Raw genomic sequence first — 16,671 nt, 5'->3', positions numbered from 1 at the left:
ACGTTCAGACTGGGGAAAAAAATGTTAATATGGATCTGAATCAGGTTAATAAACATCATGTGTTTTTTGGTGTTTAGGCTACGAAAATGCTAGAGGCATTGTTAATATTTTGAAAGAAGTCTCTTGTGCTCACCAAGGCTGAATTTATTTGACCAAAAATACAGTATAAACTGTAATATTGTGAAATATGATAACATTTTAAGTTTAAGTGTCTATTTGAATGTTTCAAAATTTAATTTATTACTTCACTGTCACATAATCCTTCAGAAATCATACTAATATGCAGATTGTTCTGCTCAAGAAACATTTATTATTATTATTATCAGAGTTGAAAACAATGAAAACAATGTGGAAAACTACTTAATATTTTCACATATGGTCATAGAGGCTTCTCTATATTCATATATTTTTTGTTGGGATATTTTTAGGATATATTTAGAAAAGTGTGATATATGATTTTAATCATTCTAATATGCTGATTTGCTGCTCAAGAAACATTTCTGATTATTATTATCATTGATGAAACTGATGATTTTTTTTAGGATTTTTTTATGAACAAAGTTCAAAAGAAGAGCTATTTTTGGCTCTTTTTTGCCTTTATTATGACAGGGCAGTATTTAGACAGGAAGCGAAGTGGGAGAAAGAGAGGGGCGGAATCTGGAAAGGTCCACGAGCTGGAAATCGATCTCTGGACGACTGAAGCACAACGGCGCTATATATTGGGGCTATTGGCGCCAACATAGAAATATTCTATAACCTTATTGTCTTTACTGTCACTTTTGATCAATATCATGCAGTCTTGCTGAATAAAACTATACATTTCTTTAAAAAAAAAAAAAACTTTTGTATGGTAATGTGTTTACAAAACCTTCAACCTAAAATATGTGCATTAGCCATTGTTGGTTGTCTCAGCAAGCACTACTAAAAAATCAATATCTTCTAGAGATGAAAATCTACAGTTGATTTGGTTTTCGGACGCATCTGTTTCATATCTGTTGTAATGTTAAAAACAGCTTCATTTCCATCTGTACTCTCCAGTGCTTCCATGCATTAATAACTTCCTTTCCTTTCTGCAGTCCAGTTCACATGCATCCATCATGCCAGGAGTCCTCTGGGCCGGTCTCACGCGCATTATGCAACTGACAGATGTGTGTTCTGCTTCCAGAGACGGTTCGCTCTCCACTCCTCTCTGCACTGTGAGAACATAAACAAGGCCACTGCTCTTTTTCTGGAACCATCCGTTCACAATGGGCACAGTCCTGTTCTTTACTCTTCCTGCCACAAGGCCGTTAGGAATGTGAGGGACAAATATCAGTGTAGTGTGGCACTTCACTTCCAGTATTGTTTATTAATGAAAAAACCCAACCAGCAATCTTCTTTGCAATGTGTTACAGTGACGAGCTATAAACACAGTTAACACAGGCAGTAGGTCTAATCTAAATCATGTTTTCCATTAAAAACATGCCTCCTCATGATTGCCACCATGCACCAGCACTCATTCTATATCACTTGCTCTGCATTGCATTTTCAGTACATGGAAAAGAACAGTCAGTGCATTATTCAAAACATTTCCTTTTTTAAATCATAAATAAATTATAACCAAATTGATACAGATTCTTACATGACTTGCTGGGTTGTTTGGACACAGGTAGTGAGACCTCCGTGAGGGGCAGGATATAAACCTCAGGATCATTCTGAGAGCTGGGGGAGGCTAAAGTTGAAAGGTCAGCTTGGCCCTCCTCCCCCTCCATATTTTCAAACTCCTGTAGGGAACAAAAGCACACAGAGACTTCAAATAAATGCTTTCTATTGTAATATATTTTAAAATGCAATTTATTCCTGTGACGCAGAGCTGAATTTTCAGCATCATTACTCCAGTCTTCAGTGTCACATTATCCTTCAGAGATCATTCTAATATGCTGAGTTTATGCTCAAGAAATATTTCTGATTATTATCAGTGATAAAACTAATTTTTTTCATGGTTCTTTGTTGAATAAAAAAAATGATTTGAAATGAAAAGAAACGAAATAAATGGCACAATTCAAACACAAGCAGAGTATTCAGACTGGCATTCTTACATCATCTCTATTACTTTATGCATGCTGTGAAATTAATATGGAATTTTAATGGTCTCTTTTGTCACAGTGTGATGGCTGATGAAAGTCTCTCTTGTGGGATTTTCTTTGCTTTGAATGCTGGATGCCACATTTCAAAAATTAGGCAATCATCTGCTTGGACCAAATAACCTATCCAGCTCCCACAGCTCCACATGTTGGCTCATACTCACACATTGTGACTATTGTTGAGCATCTGTGTTGGGGAATTGTAGTGCTGAATCTGTGCCATAACCAGCATGAATTCAATTCTTGTATTTGATCTGAATTTTGGATTGGGGTAGTAAACAGGATGCAGAACCAAGTTTCATTTAAAGTAAGCGTTGTTATATACTAATAATCAGTATTCTAGAAAACAGTATGTGTTGTACAGTATGTGTAAAGCATTAAATTAATGCTTCTAGGAATGCCCTTTTACTGTTTCTCACTGGCAATTCATTGTTTTTACTTGCAAAAACCACACATTTGACAGTATTTTATATTTATACATATAATGCAGGGTTAAAACATTAAAAAAAATTTACTGTACATGGTAAGGTGAAAAAAAGCCTACTGTATGATATTTAAAGCACAAATGTCATGATCAAAACTTTGCTAAAAAACCTGCAGTACACGATCTACATCTGATTACACTTTTTAGCAAGTAAATGACCTTTTTTATCATTGTAAAAATGTCCCCCTTCAGGTTGTTGCTTTTGAGGAACATTTATTAATTCATCTCTCGATCATCAAATGTAAGCATTTAAATTTCATCTTGCTGAGATATATTATTGGGAGATATAACAACTCATATTTATATGGATTTTATGTAAGTTGTCTGTTATACTTACTGTATAAAATATCTTTGATTTGCATTACCATTACACATTTACATCATAATTGCATACTTTTTGGCAATCTAAATATCAGCAACTGCACCAAATACTGCTCTGCTTGAGCCTCTGAATAAAACTTGAATTTGATCTCCATATTCTCCTATATCAGACAATATGAACTAAAAAGGCCTGATGTATCAAATATGATTAAAAAAAGCATATATGCAAACCTTTTTTAGATTTTAGAAGGGTTCAGAAGCAAAAGCCTGTAAGTGCCATTTGAAATTTTCTTTTAAAATGAGAATTTTTATCAGGATCCTATGTTTATGTTCAGTTATTTCACTTTAATGGCAATGCAAAGAACCTATTAATTGAAGTGAAATTACTGAGCCTACTCATAGGAGCCTGATCAAAATCCTTGAAAATTTCAAATGGCACTTGGAGGATTTTGCATCTTACCTCTGCATATATATATATGTCTGCAGATGTTAGTTAGTAGGTAACCAGTACTGTTGTTGACAGAAGTTGTAGAAGCAGTTGTGAACATCTATTGCATGACTGTAATGACAATCCAATTGAAACTCCAATTTCTATTAGCTTTGGTCAATTCAATTTACATTCCAACAAGCCAGTTCTTCACTTATGACTATTGTCCATGACTTTAAGCCCTGTCTTTACCTATAAAAGTGCATTCTCTCTGCCTGCATTTACAATGGACAACATCTTTTATCTGCAGCCGTAGTATCTGTCCTATTTTAAGAAGTACAACATTTCTTTATGTAATGTTACAATTGTTCTCTGAAGAAAACAGGATTTGCTGAGGAAGGAAAAAACAGCCATTTCTCAATTTTTCAGGAATGGGAAGACCTCTATTTCCTGCATAAAAAAAAAATAAAAATTTTGTGTGCATTTATTATGGGACCACTTATTTATTTAATTCTGGTACTTGGGCAGAAAAGTTAAATGTGTAGTTTCTATTTGGTTTATAAAATGTAGTCGTCTTTTTCCACTTTAAATGTAAAACAAGCTGTAAGAGCAAATCTATACTGAACCGCATCTGTTAATGTGATGTTTATCATCAGGAGTGGATTTGGCTTGGAGGCAATATCATTTAGAACCACTTGAGGGTGCAAAGTAATTTACTTAATTCACACAGTCCATCTAAATATTTCATACTTCAATCTGTTATTCATGCATTATGTGTGCATTACTAAAGTGCTAACAGGACATATTTGATGAGGAGACAGCAATTTATCTTTATTCACCAGCAGCCGATAAAAACTTTAATTTGAAGTGAGCTACTGGTTTTCTCGCTTTATGTGCATGGTGGGATAAAGAGGACAAGATGAGAGGCTGGGAAATGCTGACCTGCTCCTCTCTACCATACCATTTGTGCTCACAGATCTCCATTATATTTACTCTGAAACATGGTGTATAGGAGAGACATGGCAGCATCTATCATTACTCATTAAGTTTGTGGAAAATAATACTTTTGTTCAGCAAGGATGCAATAATTTGATGCATTTATGTATTTTATTTTTGACAGAAAAGACTTTCGTAATGTAACAATTCACAGGCATTCTTAATGTTTATATTTATATTATATTATATTTTCAATTAGCTGACGCTTTTATCCAAAGCGACTTACAATTGCTATACATGTCAGAGGTCGCACGCCTCTGGAGCAACTAGGGGTTAAGTGTCTTGCTCAGGGACACATTGGTGTCTCACAGTGGATTCGAACCCGGGTCTCTCACACCAAAGCCATGTGTCTTATCCACTGCACCATCACCACCCAACTTAATGTTTTCTGTTTAAAATAAATGATGTTCTTTTGAACTTTATACACCGTACAAAATGATTTTTCGAAATTGTAAAAACAGATTATTGGTGTACATTTTAAATAAACCCTAACCCTTACCATATAGTACATGTAGTTAATTAATATTACTCAGTACTTACATGTATAATTACACTGTAACAAGGACGCCTTAAAATAAAGTGTAACTGAATATTGTTTCTACACCCATTTTTTTTCAGTGTTAATCCTGACAAAAAAACATATCATGGTTTACACCAAAATATTAACCAACTGTTTTCAACATTTTAATTGTAATAATATTTCACAATGTTATGCTATGTATTATGTTACAATATTATGAATATTTCACAATATTATGTTATTAATACATGCAGCCTTGGTGAGTTTAAAAACTTCTTTTTTTAAAGAAAAAATCCTTTTTTTATTTTGGATGCCTGTATTAGGTATTCATGTTGGTGTTTTGTTTTGTTGTATTTTATTTTATTTTTCATTTTAGCTTATCTTTTTTAACAATACAGTAAGTAAATAATCTTATACACTACATTTTAATACACTTTGTTTTAATACATGCCAATACAATTTTGATGAGTCCGACTCTGAGACAAGTACAATCTGTTCAATCATACATCTAAAGACAGTATGACAGATTGAACAATGTACGTTTCTACTCCACTTCGTCTAATAAGAGACTATTTACAGTGTCGTTATGGCATCTATCAGCAAGGACTAACTGTTTAAGAGAACTTGTCAAATCTACTCTGACAAATGTTTACTGACATACATACATAGTAGAAAGTGTTCAGTTTGATTTTGGCACAGGATGTTCGACCATCATGGACTGCAGCCATACAGTCAGACTCTTCTCAACAAATGCACAACAAGAAGCCCAAACATCTTGATGAAAAGTACGCCAGAGTAAAGCAGCCAACTCATTTCAATTAGACTCCAGCAATGGTTGTAGCTCACTCACTGCACTGCACTGGGGAGCGAGGGCTGTTTTCCATTCAGGAAGAGCAGCTGTCTCACTCCATCAGCAGCGTGTGTGAGAGGGGCTGATGCTTGTTCACAATACACACAATCTCTAAAGAGGCTTCAGTCACATTTAATACCAACACGACTGTGTGCTACAGAGACAAATGTAAAATTTGGATGGAAAGATGTGGTCTGGTCCCACATGCTGCAGCAAATGTCATCCACTCCTTAATAATGTCAGTTAAATCTACACCTTTGTGTTTCTTTTCAGCTACTGAGAATTATTTGAGAGATTTTTTCAGCATGTCTACCCTTACAAAAATATGCTATTGTTCTGCCATGCTACAGTGTAGGGTTATGTGGTACATGCACCATTCAGAATTAAATTGCCTTTTAAATGTCAATTCAGGTCCTGAATTTCAATTAGGGTAGAAAATAGAATGCAGAAATTCAAGGATGCATAATTTATTTATATATTTTTATTTTTGTCATTATTTTGATATAATTGTAGAGAAAAGTAGATTAGATTAGATTAGATTTATTCGTTATATTAGGTGCTGAGCTCAAACTGTATTAACAATTTCCAATATTTTAGATTTTTTAAATATTTAGATTAATTTATTAGTTAAAATTAAGCACAATATTGCGTGTATATTGTTATAGTATATTATATTAGGTGCTGTGATTAAACTGTATCAACAATTTCCAAAATTATTTCAGGGAATAAATTATTTGATTCATTAATTAGCGAAAATTTGTTAAAATTAGGGACAATATTATTATTGTTAGACTTGTGTCTTGTATTGTGTTGTGGTTTTCTGTCTCTTGCTCCCCTTGACCTAGTTTTACCATGTGTATGCCCATATTTGGTTACTTTCCTGTTCCTGTCCCCATTTACTTAATTTATGTCCATTCTGTTCCAGCTGTGTTTGTTTAACTATCTCGTTTATGTTTAGTATTTAAGCCCTGTGTTTCCCTGTCTCGAGTGTCCGGTATTAACGTCGATGTTTTGTTCCTGTGTGTCTCTGCCCAACCTTTTGGATTTGTTAATTAAAGACTGTTATTTTGAAGTTTACCTCTCGTCTCCTCACTTCCCTTGTGTTTGCTTGTGACAATTATATTATATTATATTATTGTCGTGATTGCCTACTGTGAGGAGGAGCGAGGAATGAGGAGTCGTTGGAATAAACTCAAATAACAGTCTTTAATGATAATCTAAAGAAGGGGTAACACAGGGCGGGCAGGAACACACATATAGAACAACCAAAAGATGTTTAACACCGGACATAGGAAACACTGGGCTTAAGTAACAAGGAACTCAATGAGATAATAGGGGAAACACAGGTAAACTGAATGACGAATTAGACAGGGGAGAAACTAGGTCACTGGGAGCACAAGGGAAGCAAAACAACAACAAAACAGGTCCATAATACTGACATTACTCCCCCCTCCCGGAAGGCGTGTCCCGCGCCGTAACAGTTCCACCGGGGAAGGGGGCGGTCACCCTGGAGGCTGGTGCAGGACGGAGACAAGGAAGGCCTCCAGGGCGGATCAGGCTGTCCAGGGAGCCATGGCGGAGCAGGGAGCTCAGGGGGCCATGACGGAGCAAGCAGTCCAGGGAGCCATGGCGGAATAGCCTCCGTGGCCTTGGCCATATGGCCGGAGCCATATAGCCCCACCCCCAAAAAAAATCCTTGAGGGAAATCTCAGGTTCCCTGGCTGGAACCGGCTCTGGGCTTGACTCGGGATCTGAGGCCCTCCGTGGGCCTGACGTAGGAACAGCGGCCCTCTCTGGGCCGGACTTGGGAACCAGAGCCTTCTCTGGACTGGGCTTGGGAACAAGAGCCCTCTCTGGGCTGGATGTAGGAGCAGGAGTCCTCTCTGGGCTGGACTGGGGAACAGAGTCTCTCTCCAAGCTGGATGTGGGGACAGGAGCCATCTCCAGGCTGGATGTGGGAACTGGAGCCCTCTCTGGGCTGGATGTGGGAACTGGAGCCCTCTCTGTGCTGGATGTGGGAACTGGAGGCCTCTCTGGGCAGGACTTGGGAATAGGAGCCCTCTCTGGGCCGGACGTGGGAACAGGAGCCCTCTCTTGACCTTGGTCAGGGGCTAGAGTCATCTCTCGACTCTGGTCTGGGGCTGAGAGTGCAGCAGTTGGCGTGCTTGACTGCTGAGAGGTCGGCGGACTTGACTTCGGAGCGGCCGGCGATCCTGTGCTGAGGACTGAGGAGGAGCTTCTGAGAACTCAGGGAAGCGTGGGTGGTACTGAGGGAGCGGGCTCATTGGAACCGTATGTGGAGGCAGGGTTCCCACTCTAAGTCAAATGTCAAATTCCCTGACTTTCACTGACTAAAAAGCTGAATTTCCATGACCTATAATGAATGGAAAAACAGGCCGCTGTTGTGCTGAGCCTTTTTTTTTGTTATTGTTGCTTTTTTACCATTAAATGCTCTTTGATATTTTTTACACTTTTTTTTTAAACTCAGTCTTTGAAGAGGTCATTTTGTAGCCAAAGCTACGGTGGCCGAGAGAGCTCAACGCGCTGCAACTTCAGAAAACACATGCAAATAGAAAAAGCACCAGCAAATCAAGAAAACATCTTCATCAGTTTGACAGCAGGTGGTGCAAATGCACACAACACAAACAAATAAAGAAACACTGCAAATGCTCACAATACAACCAAATAAATTTTATATGCAGTGCGTTTCTTTGTTTGATTGTGTTGTGAGCATTTGCAGCGTGTGTGTTGTCAAATTGACGAAAGTTGTTTTCTTAATTTGCAGGCGTTTTTTTTCTATTTGCAGTGCGTTTCTTTCTTTTTTTTTGGTTGTGTTGTGAGCATTTGCAGCATGTGCGTTGTAAAATTGAGGAATTTGTTTTCTTAATTTGCAGGTGTTTTTTCTATTTGCAATGCGTTGAGATCTCTCGGTCACCGTACAAAGCTCCCAAAAATGTTCTTTTTCTGGCATATTTGCCTTTGTTAACCGGTACAGCCTGGTGGCCTGGTGACTGCATTTGACATAGTGATAGCCAGTTGACGAGCGGGAAGGGAATAAGATGGCGCTGAAAAAATAGCCCAGGGCTCAATGCTAAGGATTTTTTCAGTGGTTAAAATTATTACTTGCCCTGTTAATATTTTCACTAGCCTTGCCACAAAAAATAAATAAATAAAATAAAATAGTTGCTGTTATCAACTTTGATTTTTGTATTCTAATAAATAAACTTATGACACCAATATTTTAGATACCAAAAATGTTTTACAAATCTCGATTTCAATGTTAATGCCACAGCAAAAAAAAAAAAAGTATATATATAAGTTCAGTATCTAATATAAAGTTCAAACATCATTAAAGATAAATAAGAACAAATGAACAAATTGCAAGTAATAGCTAAATTAAATATATAGCACAAAGATAGAAATGAAATTTTGCTTAAGTTTTTATGTTTGTAGGTGTTCAGGTACAGAAATTGAATAATTACTTATAAAATAACATTTGCATATTCTTCGCTCTGTGTTGCAACTTGATTTTGCATTGCCATTTGAAATTAGTGGCAAGGCAACCACCGCATTTTAATCATGAATCAGTCCAAAAAATAAAAATAAAATGCAATGTTTTTCATTTATTTTAGACTGCATAATTTCAAAATCTGAAGAAACAGAATGGTGTGACTTTAGCTTTGTGAAATTATGCTACTTGAAACAGAAATAGCTGATGGGCTGAATGAGACACAATTTCACTCTTTGACAGCAGGTGGCGCTTATGGAACAGTGATAAAGCATTTCCTTGGTTACCACTATAAACACTGCAGTGCTGCACTTATTAACACTCATTTAAATGCATTATACAGAGGCAAGATAAGCAAATGCATTATACAGAGGCAAAAGAAAACGCCGTGTAAACTTTTCTGAAAACAACCAGTTCCCCTCAGAAACACATTCAAATAAAATTTAATGTTTAGGATTCCTATATTTCGCACATGTATTTTCGCCTGATATGGTATTTTCTCCTCTTTGCGTCCGTCTTCAGCATCTCTGGCCTCTGTTAATGGCCGTTTACAGACTAATTAAATACAGATTAATCATTGTTAAAGCTACAAAGTTACTTGCCAAGACGGGCATTTTTATACTTTTGTATATATTTGTCCATTCAGGCGCAAGAAAGATGCTGTGAGAAACTCAATTCAGGGCTCGCGCGTGTCCGAGACGCTGCTGTCTGTACACGCTGTTTACACAGGTCACAGCGCGCAAGTACTGAATGGAGTTGACGAACAAAAATCCCTGATATTCCATGACTTGGACAAAAAATATATAAAATTCCCTGACTTTCAATGTCTGGAATAGACCTTTTAAAATTCCATGATATTCCAGAAATTCCATGACCCGTGGGAACCCTGTGGAGGGAGCTGACTTGTGGTGAGCTGGAGCGTCCACATGCTTCCGGATGGGAGGAGGATGATGATCCTCCACATTGACAAAGAACTTGGAACCATTAAAATTGAGAACGTAATTTATAAAATCAGCTACAGGTTTGTGGCAATCGTCAGGAGTCAGGAATCGAAACAAATTATCATTTTTAGTCCCATCCGGAAGCATGCATTAATCATGGAATCGCTCCATCTCACCAGATGTATCACACTCAGGAACTCCTCCACATACTGCTCCAAAGGCCATCCCTCCTGCTGGAAATCAAAGAGAAAGTCCTCAGCCCAGTTCATCTTGTTCTGTCACGATTGCATACTGTGAGGAGGAGCGAGGAACGACGAGTCATAGGAATAAACTCAAATAACAGTCTTTAATGATAATCCAAAGGAGGGGTAGCACAGAGCGGGCAGGAACACACATGCAGAACAACCAAAAGACATTTAACACCGGACATAGGACACAGGAAACACTGGGCTTTAGCAACAAGGAACTCGACGAGGTAATAGGGGAAACACAGGTGAACAGAATGACAAATTAGACAGGGGAGAAACTAGGTCACTGGGAGCACATGGGGAGCAAAACAACAACAAAACAGGTCCATAATCCTGACAATTATATTATCTATAAATAAATATTAATATTAATTAATTAGATAAAGATAGGCACAACAGTGTTGTGTGCATATTATATTGTCCATCCATTATATTATATTATATTTGGGCTGGGTATCGATTCAGATGTCCCGATTCGATTCGATTTCAATTCGCAAGCTCTCTATTTGATTCTCAATTTTTTTATTACATTCAGTGAATATAGTTTTAATACAAATTGATATTGATATTTCTAAAAAATGAACAGTACAAATCAGTTTACAAATGGTGAATTAATCAAAAGAAATTAAGAACCACAGGCCTGTATTTTAAACCTATTCTTTTTTTGTATAGGGTCCTTTCTTAATAATAGGGCCCTATAAAATGTTCTTCTTAATTTTTCTGGTAATCAGATGAAAGCATAAAACATTAATTTAATTTATCAATAAATCAAATTAAACCCTTTTATTTTTTGGCAAACAAAGTGCTGCACAGCAGAGGTTTACTGTTAAAATTAAAAATAAAACAAATGGGATTATTCCTTTAAAAATAAAATTATTTATTAATATTTATTAGTAGTAGTAGCATTGAGTTTTATATTCTGACAGTTTCTTAATGTTAAACTAAACGTTTATTTTGACGGGTTGCCGTGAGGAACTTGCAGCTGCTGTGTATCATGTGATATGACAGTAGTTTTCTCAAATTAAATGGTAAAATGCTAATGAAATGACTCAGAGCAGCTGAAGATGATATTCGTGTGTTAATATCATCATATAGTGAGACGGCAGAAGATGAAAACACCGCGAGCGTTGTCCGCGCTTTAGTATGTGTGTAGTAAACAAAACAGTGTGTTGCGCGATCCGCCATTCATTCATTCATTCATTCATTGCGGAAATTATGGCGCCTTATGCGTGATATCAAATTCTTCCACAGATTTATAGTATTACTATAGCATTTCACCTGAGCATTACGAATCACGCGTATGGCTTTGTTCTTGGTTCTCATCAACAGTATCTCCACCATGATAAGCGCTGAATGAATGACAGGCTTTTTGTCATCTGACATCTAGTGGAGAAGACTAATGATAAGAATCACATTAATCAGATCTTGTTTTAAATGTGTGCTGAAATAAATACCAGAAAAGATTGATTCGCGGCTTTTGAGAATCGATATCTTATCGACGTCATTAAAAAAAAAAAAACGATTAATCGAAAAAAAAAATAATAATTTTGCCCAGCCCTATGTCGTATCGTATCATATATTATATTATTCAGGAGCTATAGAATTGCTCATTGTAGTCAGAAAAAAATTATATTCTATAAGTCTACATATTTATATAAATATTTATATTAATTAATTAAAATTAATGATACATTTATATTTTGTTTGCGATGCTTGTTTTGGACTAAAGAAATTCCTATGTTGTGGGAAGTATCTTGCCACAATTACGTTAAAGGGGTCATCGGATGAAAAACTCACTTTTACATGTTGTTTGAACATAAATGTGTGTTTGCAGTGTGTGTACACAACCACCCTATAATGATAAAAATCCACCCAGTGGTATTTTTTTTATCTTTATAAGTAATATCCCCTTTTTCAAATCCGGCTATTCTCAGCTTCTTGTCGGTGTGACGTCACACCAACAAAGGCCACTCCCACGGTAGTTGATTGACATGGCCGTCTTACCTTAGACCTGCCCTAAATGAGCTGAGTGAGCTGTAAACAGTCTGACCACCATTGTGTCGACTCCGGTGCAGGGGAAGACAAGAATGTCTCCTATGCGATTGAGGTGTTTTGTTGTTGGATGTAATAAAGAACATAGCAATTGTCATTTACTCACCATATCTGAGCCGCTGAAGACACAGAAGATTAACATTACTTTCATTTTTGAAGGAAATGTACCCGGCGATATACATAAATGTGTCTATGTTCGCGTGAATCATTCGTGATCCTGCCTCACCTACAGTAGAAGTGAGTATAAGGGTTTTTATGCATCTTTGAAAATCGCCTTGCTTAATAATGTGCTAGTTAGCATCTTTCGTGGCTAAATACAGCTAAAGTAAACATTATGGCTCGTCAGCCCACAGAAGAGAGGAGCTGGGTCAGCAAAGCTCATTAGCATTTAAAGGCAAATGCAACAAAACGGCTCGATTTTGACAATGTAAAAAGGGTGTTTTTTACACTACCACTGAGAAATTTTAACCAAAGTATGCTATAGACTTTTCATTAAGACCCTAAAGAATCATATCAACTTGTGGAAAATGGGCTTCCGATGACCCCTTTAAGGTTTACTATTTAGGCATAAACAGGCCTATAATACACTAACAGGTCTGCTTGTTGCTGTCACATTTAGGCTTAGAATGTACTAATGTACATTCTTCATGCAGGCAGTTGCAGGCTTATGCTATGGCTTAATGAGTTCGAAAGAGCACGTAAGACTAGAAATTCCTACACAGTGACGAATATCATAGCAATCTCGACCATGTTTTCCATTGCCTTCCTCCAGGTCAGTCTATACAGGTCAGCTTGTTTTCTCTCTGAACGGCCATATAAACACGGACAGACTTTCCACAGGGTGGCATCCCTGTGATTTCCACAGAGCACCAAATGCCATGCTAATTATCTGTGCCACTGTGACTTCCTGGACCAAAAGCACGTTCACAGTCTGCCACAGACAGCCCAATGTGGGACAGACATGGACAAACCATCCACCCACTCACAGTCACTTAGAGCAGACGATCCTATTAAAAACAGACAGTCCAAATGCACGGCTTTACAGGCAGCATATTAATGGCCTGTAGCTGTGCTGCAACGCTTCCTCTGATGTGCCACTCTCCCACTGCTGCAGTGCATGTGCACATAAACAACTCGCTTATTCTGATACATTAATCCTCAGCTGTGTGTGCCAAACCAAATCTGATAACAACTTATCCCTCTGTCCCCGTCTGTTTATATTCTCTGTCAAACATCCATGTTCCCTTCAAATTTTTGTTCTTGCAGAGCAAAACCTATTTCTATTAGGCAGAGGCTTCAGCCACCTGAGCAGAATCACCCCATGCATCAGAGCCGTGCTGGGTTCCATGTGCCATACTTCACAAAGAAATGCTATGGCTCTGTTCCTAAACCTAGTGAGCTGCAGTGCTGCCTAAATGGGCAGCTGTCTTATAATGCAGCATCCTGCCTGAAATGAATGCCATGCATTTTGGTGACACTGTAGTAGTGGCATTGTGCAAAACTAAAATTGCAGTACTCCAATAAACATAAATATATTGCAATGCACGGTCTATCAGCAGCATACCAAGAATATTTTTATTATTATTATTAATTTGTATCCGTATAATGAATATACGCTACAGTTTGGAAGGTTGAGGATCAGTAAGATTTATTTAATCACCAATACAGTCAACGTTCGCTCTAAGCTGCACACTCGTGCAACAACGAGTTGGGAAAGCCATTTGATTGTATTCTAGTAAAAACGAAAGAACTGCAATGCTCGGGTAAACCGCTACAGAGCTGCTGCCGCTATAGAGTTAGAACAAATAAGTCGCTGTAGAAACCGAATACTTCAATAGTTGCGGACGAAATAGCTCAAATCGAGAGCCAACACAATGACGTGAAATAAAACGTCCTCCTGTATTATAGAAAAGTGGCTTGATTAAGTGCTGGAAATAGCAGATGAAGAGCACAGAACGGTAACAAAACTCTGAGACATTTAGGCTACGTTCACACTGCGAGCGCCTTAGTGTTCAATTCCAATCTGATTTTTTTGTACAGCTGTTCACATTGTTGTTTTAAATGTGGCCAACATCAGATTTACAGTGTGAACAGATCATGGTTCTGAACTGACCAGCACGCGTAAAAGAACGATATGAACGGGGTTTCCAGATTTACACAACAAAATCTGCCAGTTGTTTCTCAAAACTAGCCCAATCATGTTCAGGGGGTAAATATCGCGTTAGTGGGGTCACGTTAATCCACAAAGTTGAAAAACAACCTGCGGCAACAGTGGAAAAAGTAGCCCAATTCTGCGTTGAAACTGTGGATTTGGCAACACTTGCACAGCGCGCCGTCATACGGAAGTAAACTCGGAGGATATAAAGTAAGCGATTATGCGATTATTTATGGTGTGATCTGCTACAGAAGCCAGCGAAATTATGCGCAGGCAATGTGAAAAAATAAAGACAAGGATGTGACAAAAGACAGCAGAGATTTGAAACTTTTATGATACGAGCCCTCATGTTTAGCTTGTGGAGTTGTCACTGTAATACATGAGTTCTGACACATCACTGTACTTCCACTGACTACCTTTCACTATCTTGATAACTTTGTATATGTGAAATCTTTTAAGTGTCTCTCGTCATCGCGGAATTATGACGAATGTCTATCTAGAGTGACGTAAAAGCCACATGAAAATCCGACATGACCGTTCACATTGCGGTAGCATTGCTAAGCATTTGACATGGATCGGATTTAGTACCACATATGGCGCAAATCGGAATTGAAAAGATTCTTTCATGACAAAAACAGATCTGAGTCACGTGTGAGCAAAAAAATCTGATTTTGGCCGCATTTGCCTGCACTGTGAACATTATAGATAGCTATAGAAGAATTCACATGTTCACGTTTTTTATATATATAAAAATATATATATATATAAAAAAAAAGAAATAATTGTGCTCCTACAACTTCAGTCTCTTTTAAATGATAATCACATCTTTGAAAAATTTCAATCAGGGTTCAAACCACTCCACAGCACTGAAACTGCCCTTGTAAGAGTTTTAAATGACATTTTAATGACTACTGATTCTGGTGTTTCTGCTGTGTTAGTGATGCTAGACTTGTCATCTGCCTTCGACACTGTAGATCACGAGGTACTCATTTCTCGTTTGGCATCCCATGTGGGACTGGGGGGGGAGGGCGGTTTAAATTGGTTTAGATCATTCTTAACAAATAGGAGATTTGTGGTAAAAACTAGAAATTTTTTCTCGACCCCAGGCAACCTAACCTGTGGAGTTCCTCAGGGTTCTATTTTATCTCCGGCACTCTTTTCTCTTTATCTTCTTCCTCTAGGGTCTATTTTCAGGAAACACAACATCTCCTTTCATTGTTATGCCGATGACCTACAAATTTACTTGCCTATGGCTAAGAAAACAAATTCTGCCTTTGATGCCCTTACTGCTTGTCTTGCTGATGTCAAATCATGGGTTTCTAAAAACTTTCTGTTCTTGAACCCAGGTAAAACCGAAGCTACTGTTTTTAGTCCATCTGAACGTGGGGGCAAGTATCCAACCCAACCTCGGAAACTTAAATTCCTTTATCTCTCCCCATGTTCGGAATCTGGGTGTGGTGTTTGATAATTATTTAAAATTTGATAAACAAATTAGTGCTGTAGTAGGTTCTAGTTTTGTCCATCTTCGTTCGCTTTCTAAAATCAAGCCATTTCTCTCAAAAAGCTCTCTAGAGGTTGCTATCCATGCCTTTATTACATCTCGGCTGGATTATTGCAACTCCCTCTACTTTGGTATATCAAAGTCTCAAATCTTGCGGTTACAAGTAGTTCAAAACTCAGCAGCTAGATTCTTGAAGGGGTGTAAAAAGTTTGATCATGTATCTCCCCTCTTGCGATCTTTGCATTGGCTGCCAGTACACTATTGAATTGAGTTTAAAATCCTGCTACTTGTCTACAAATCTTTTCACAATCAAGCACCGTCCTATTTGTCTGATCTACTCCACCCCTACACTCCAACGAGGGCTCTAAGATCAGAGGGTAAACTTCTCCTCCAGACCCCTAGACCTCGCTTAAAAACCAGAGGATCTAGAGCATTTGAAGTGGCTGGCCCTACCCTCTGGAACAACTTACCAGTTCACATTAAAATGGCTTCCACTTTATCTGAGTTCAAGTCATATCTTAAAACGAAGTCTTTACTATCACTTT

The 16,671-nt window shown here is 37.7% G+C and overlaps 2 protein-coding genes across 4 annotated transcripts in view; one reads left to right on the top strand and one right to left on the bottom strand.

Moving 5' to 3' along the window:
- LOC306869079 (uncharacterized protein) overlaps positions 1 to 16,671 on the top strand; it is a 409,393-nt gene that overhangs the window by 98,847 nt on the left and 293,875 nt on the right. The window lies entirely within an intron of this gene.
- Positions 1 to 16,671, bottom strand: part of LOC306869077 (serine/threonine-protein kinase LMTK1-like) — a 58,265-nt gene that overhangs the window by 16,346 nt on the left and 25,248 nt on the right. For all 3 annotated transcript variants that reach the window (XM_079415670.1, XM_079415669.1, XM_079415668.1), the window contains exon 3: positions 1,622 to 1,763. In XM_079415670.1, the coding sequence (XP_079271796.1) occupies positions 1,622 to 1,763 (142 nt within the window). The remainder of the gene's footprint in view (positions 1 to 1,621; positions 1,764 to 16,671) is intronic.

The sequence above is a fragment of the Barbus barbus genome (assembly GCF_936440315.1).
Source record: "Barbus barbus genome assembly, chromosome: 4".
NCBI classification, from domain to species: Eukaryota; Metazoa; Chordata; class Actinopteri; order Cypriniformes; family Cyprinidae; genus Barbus; species Barbus barbus.
This window is presented reverse-complemented; position numbering and strand designations above follow the sequence as displayed.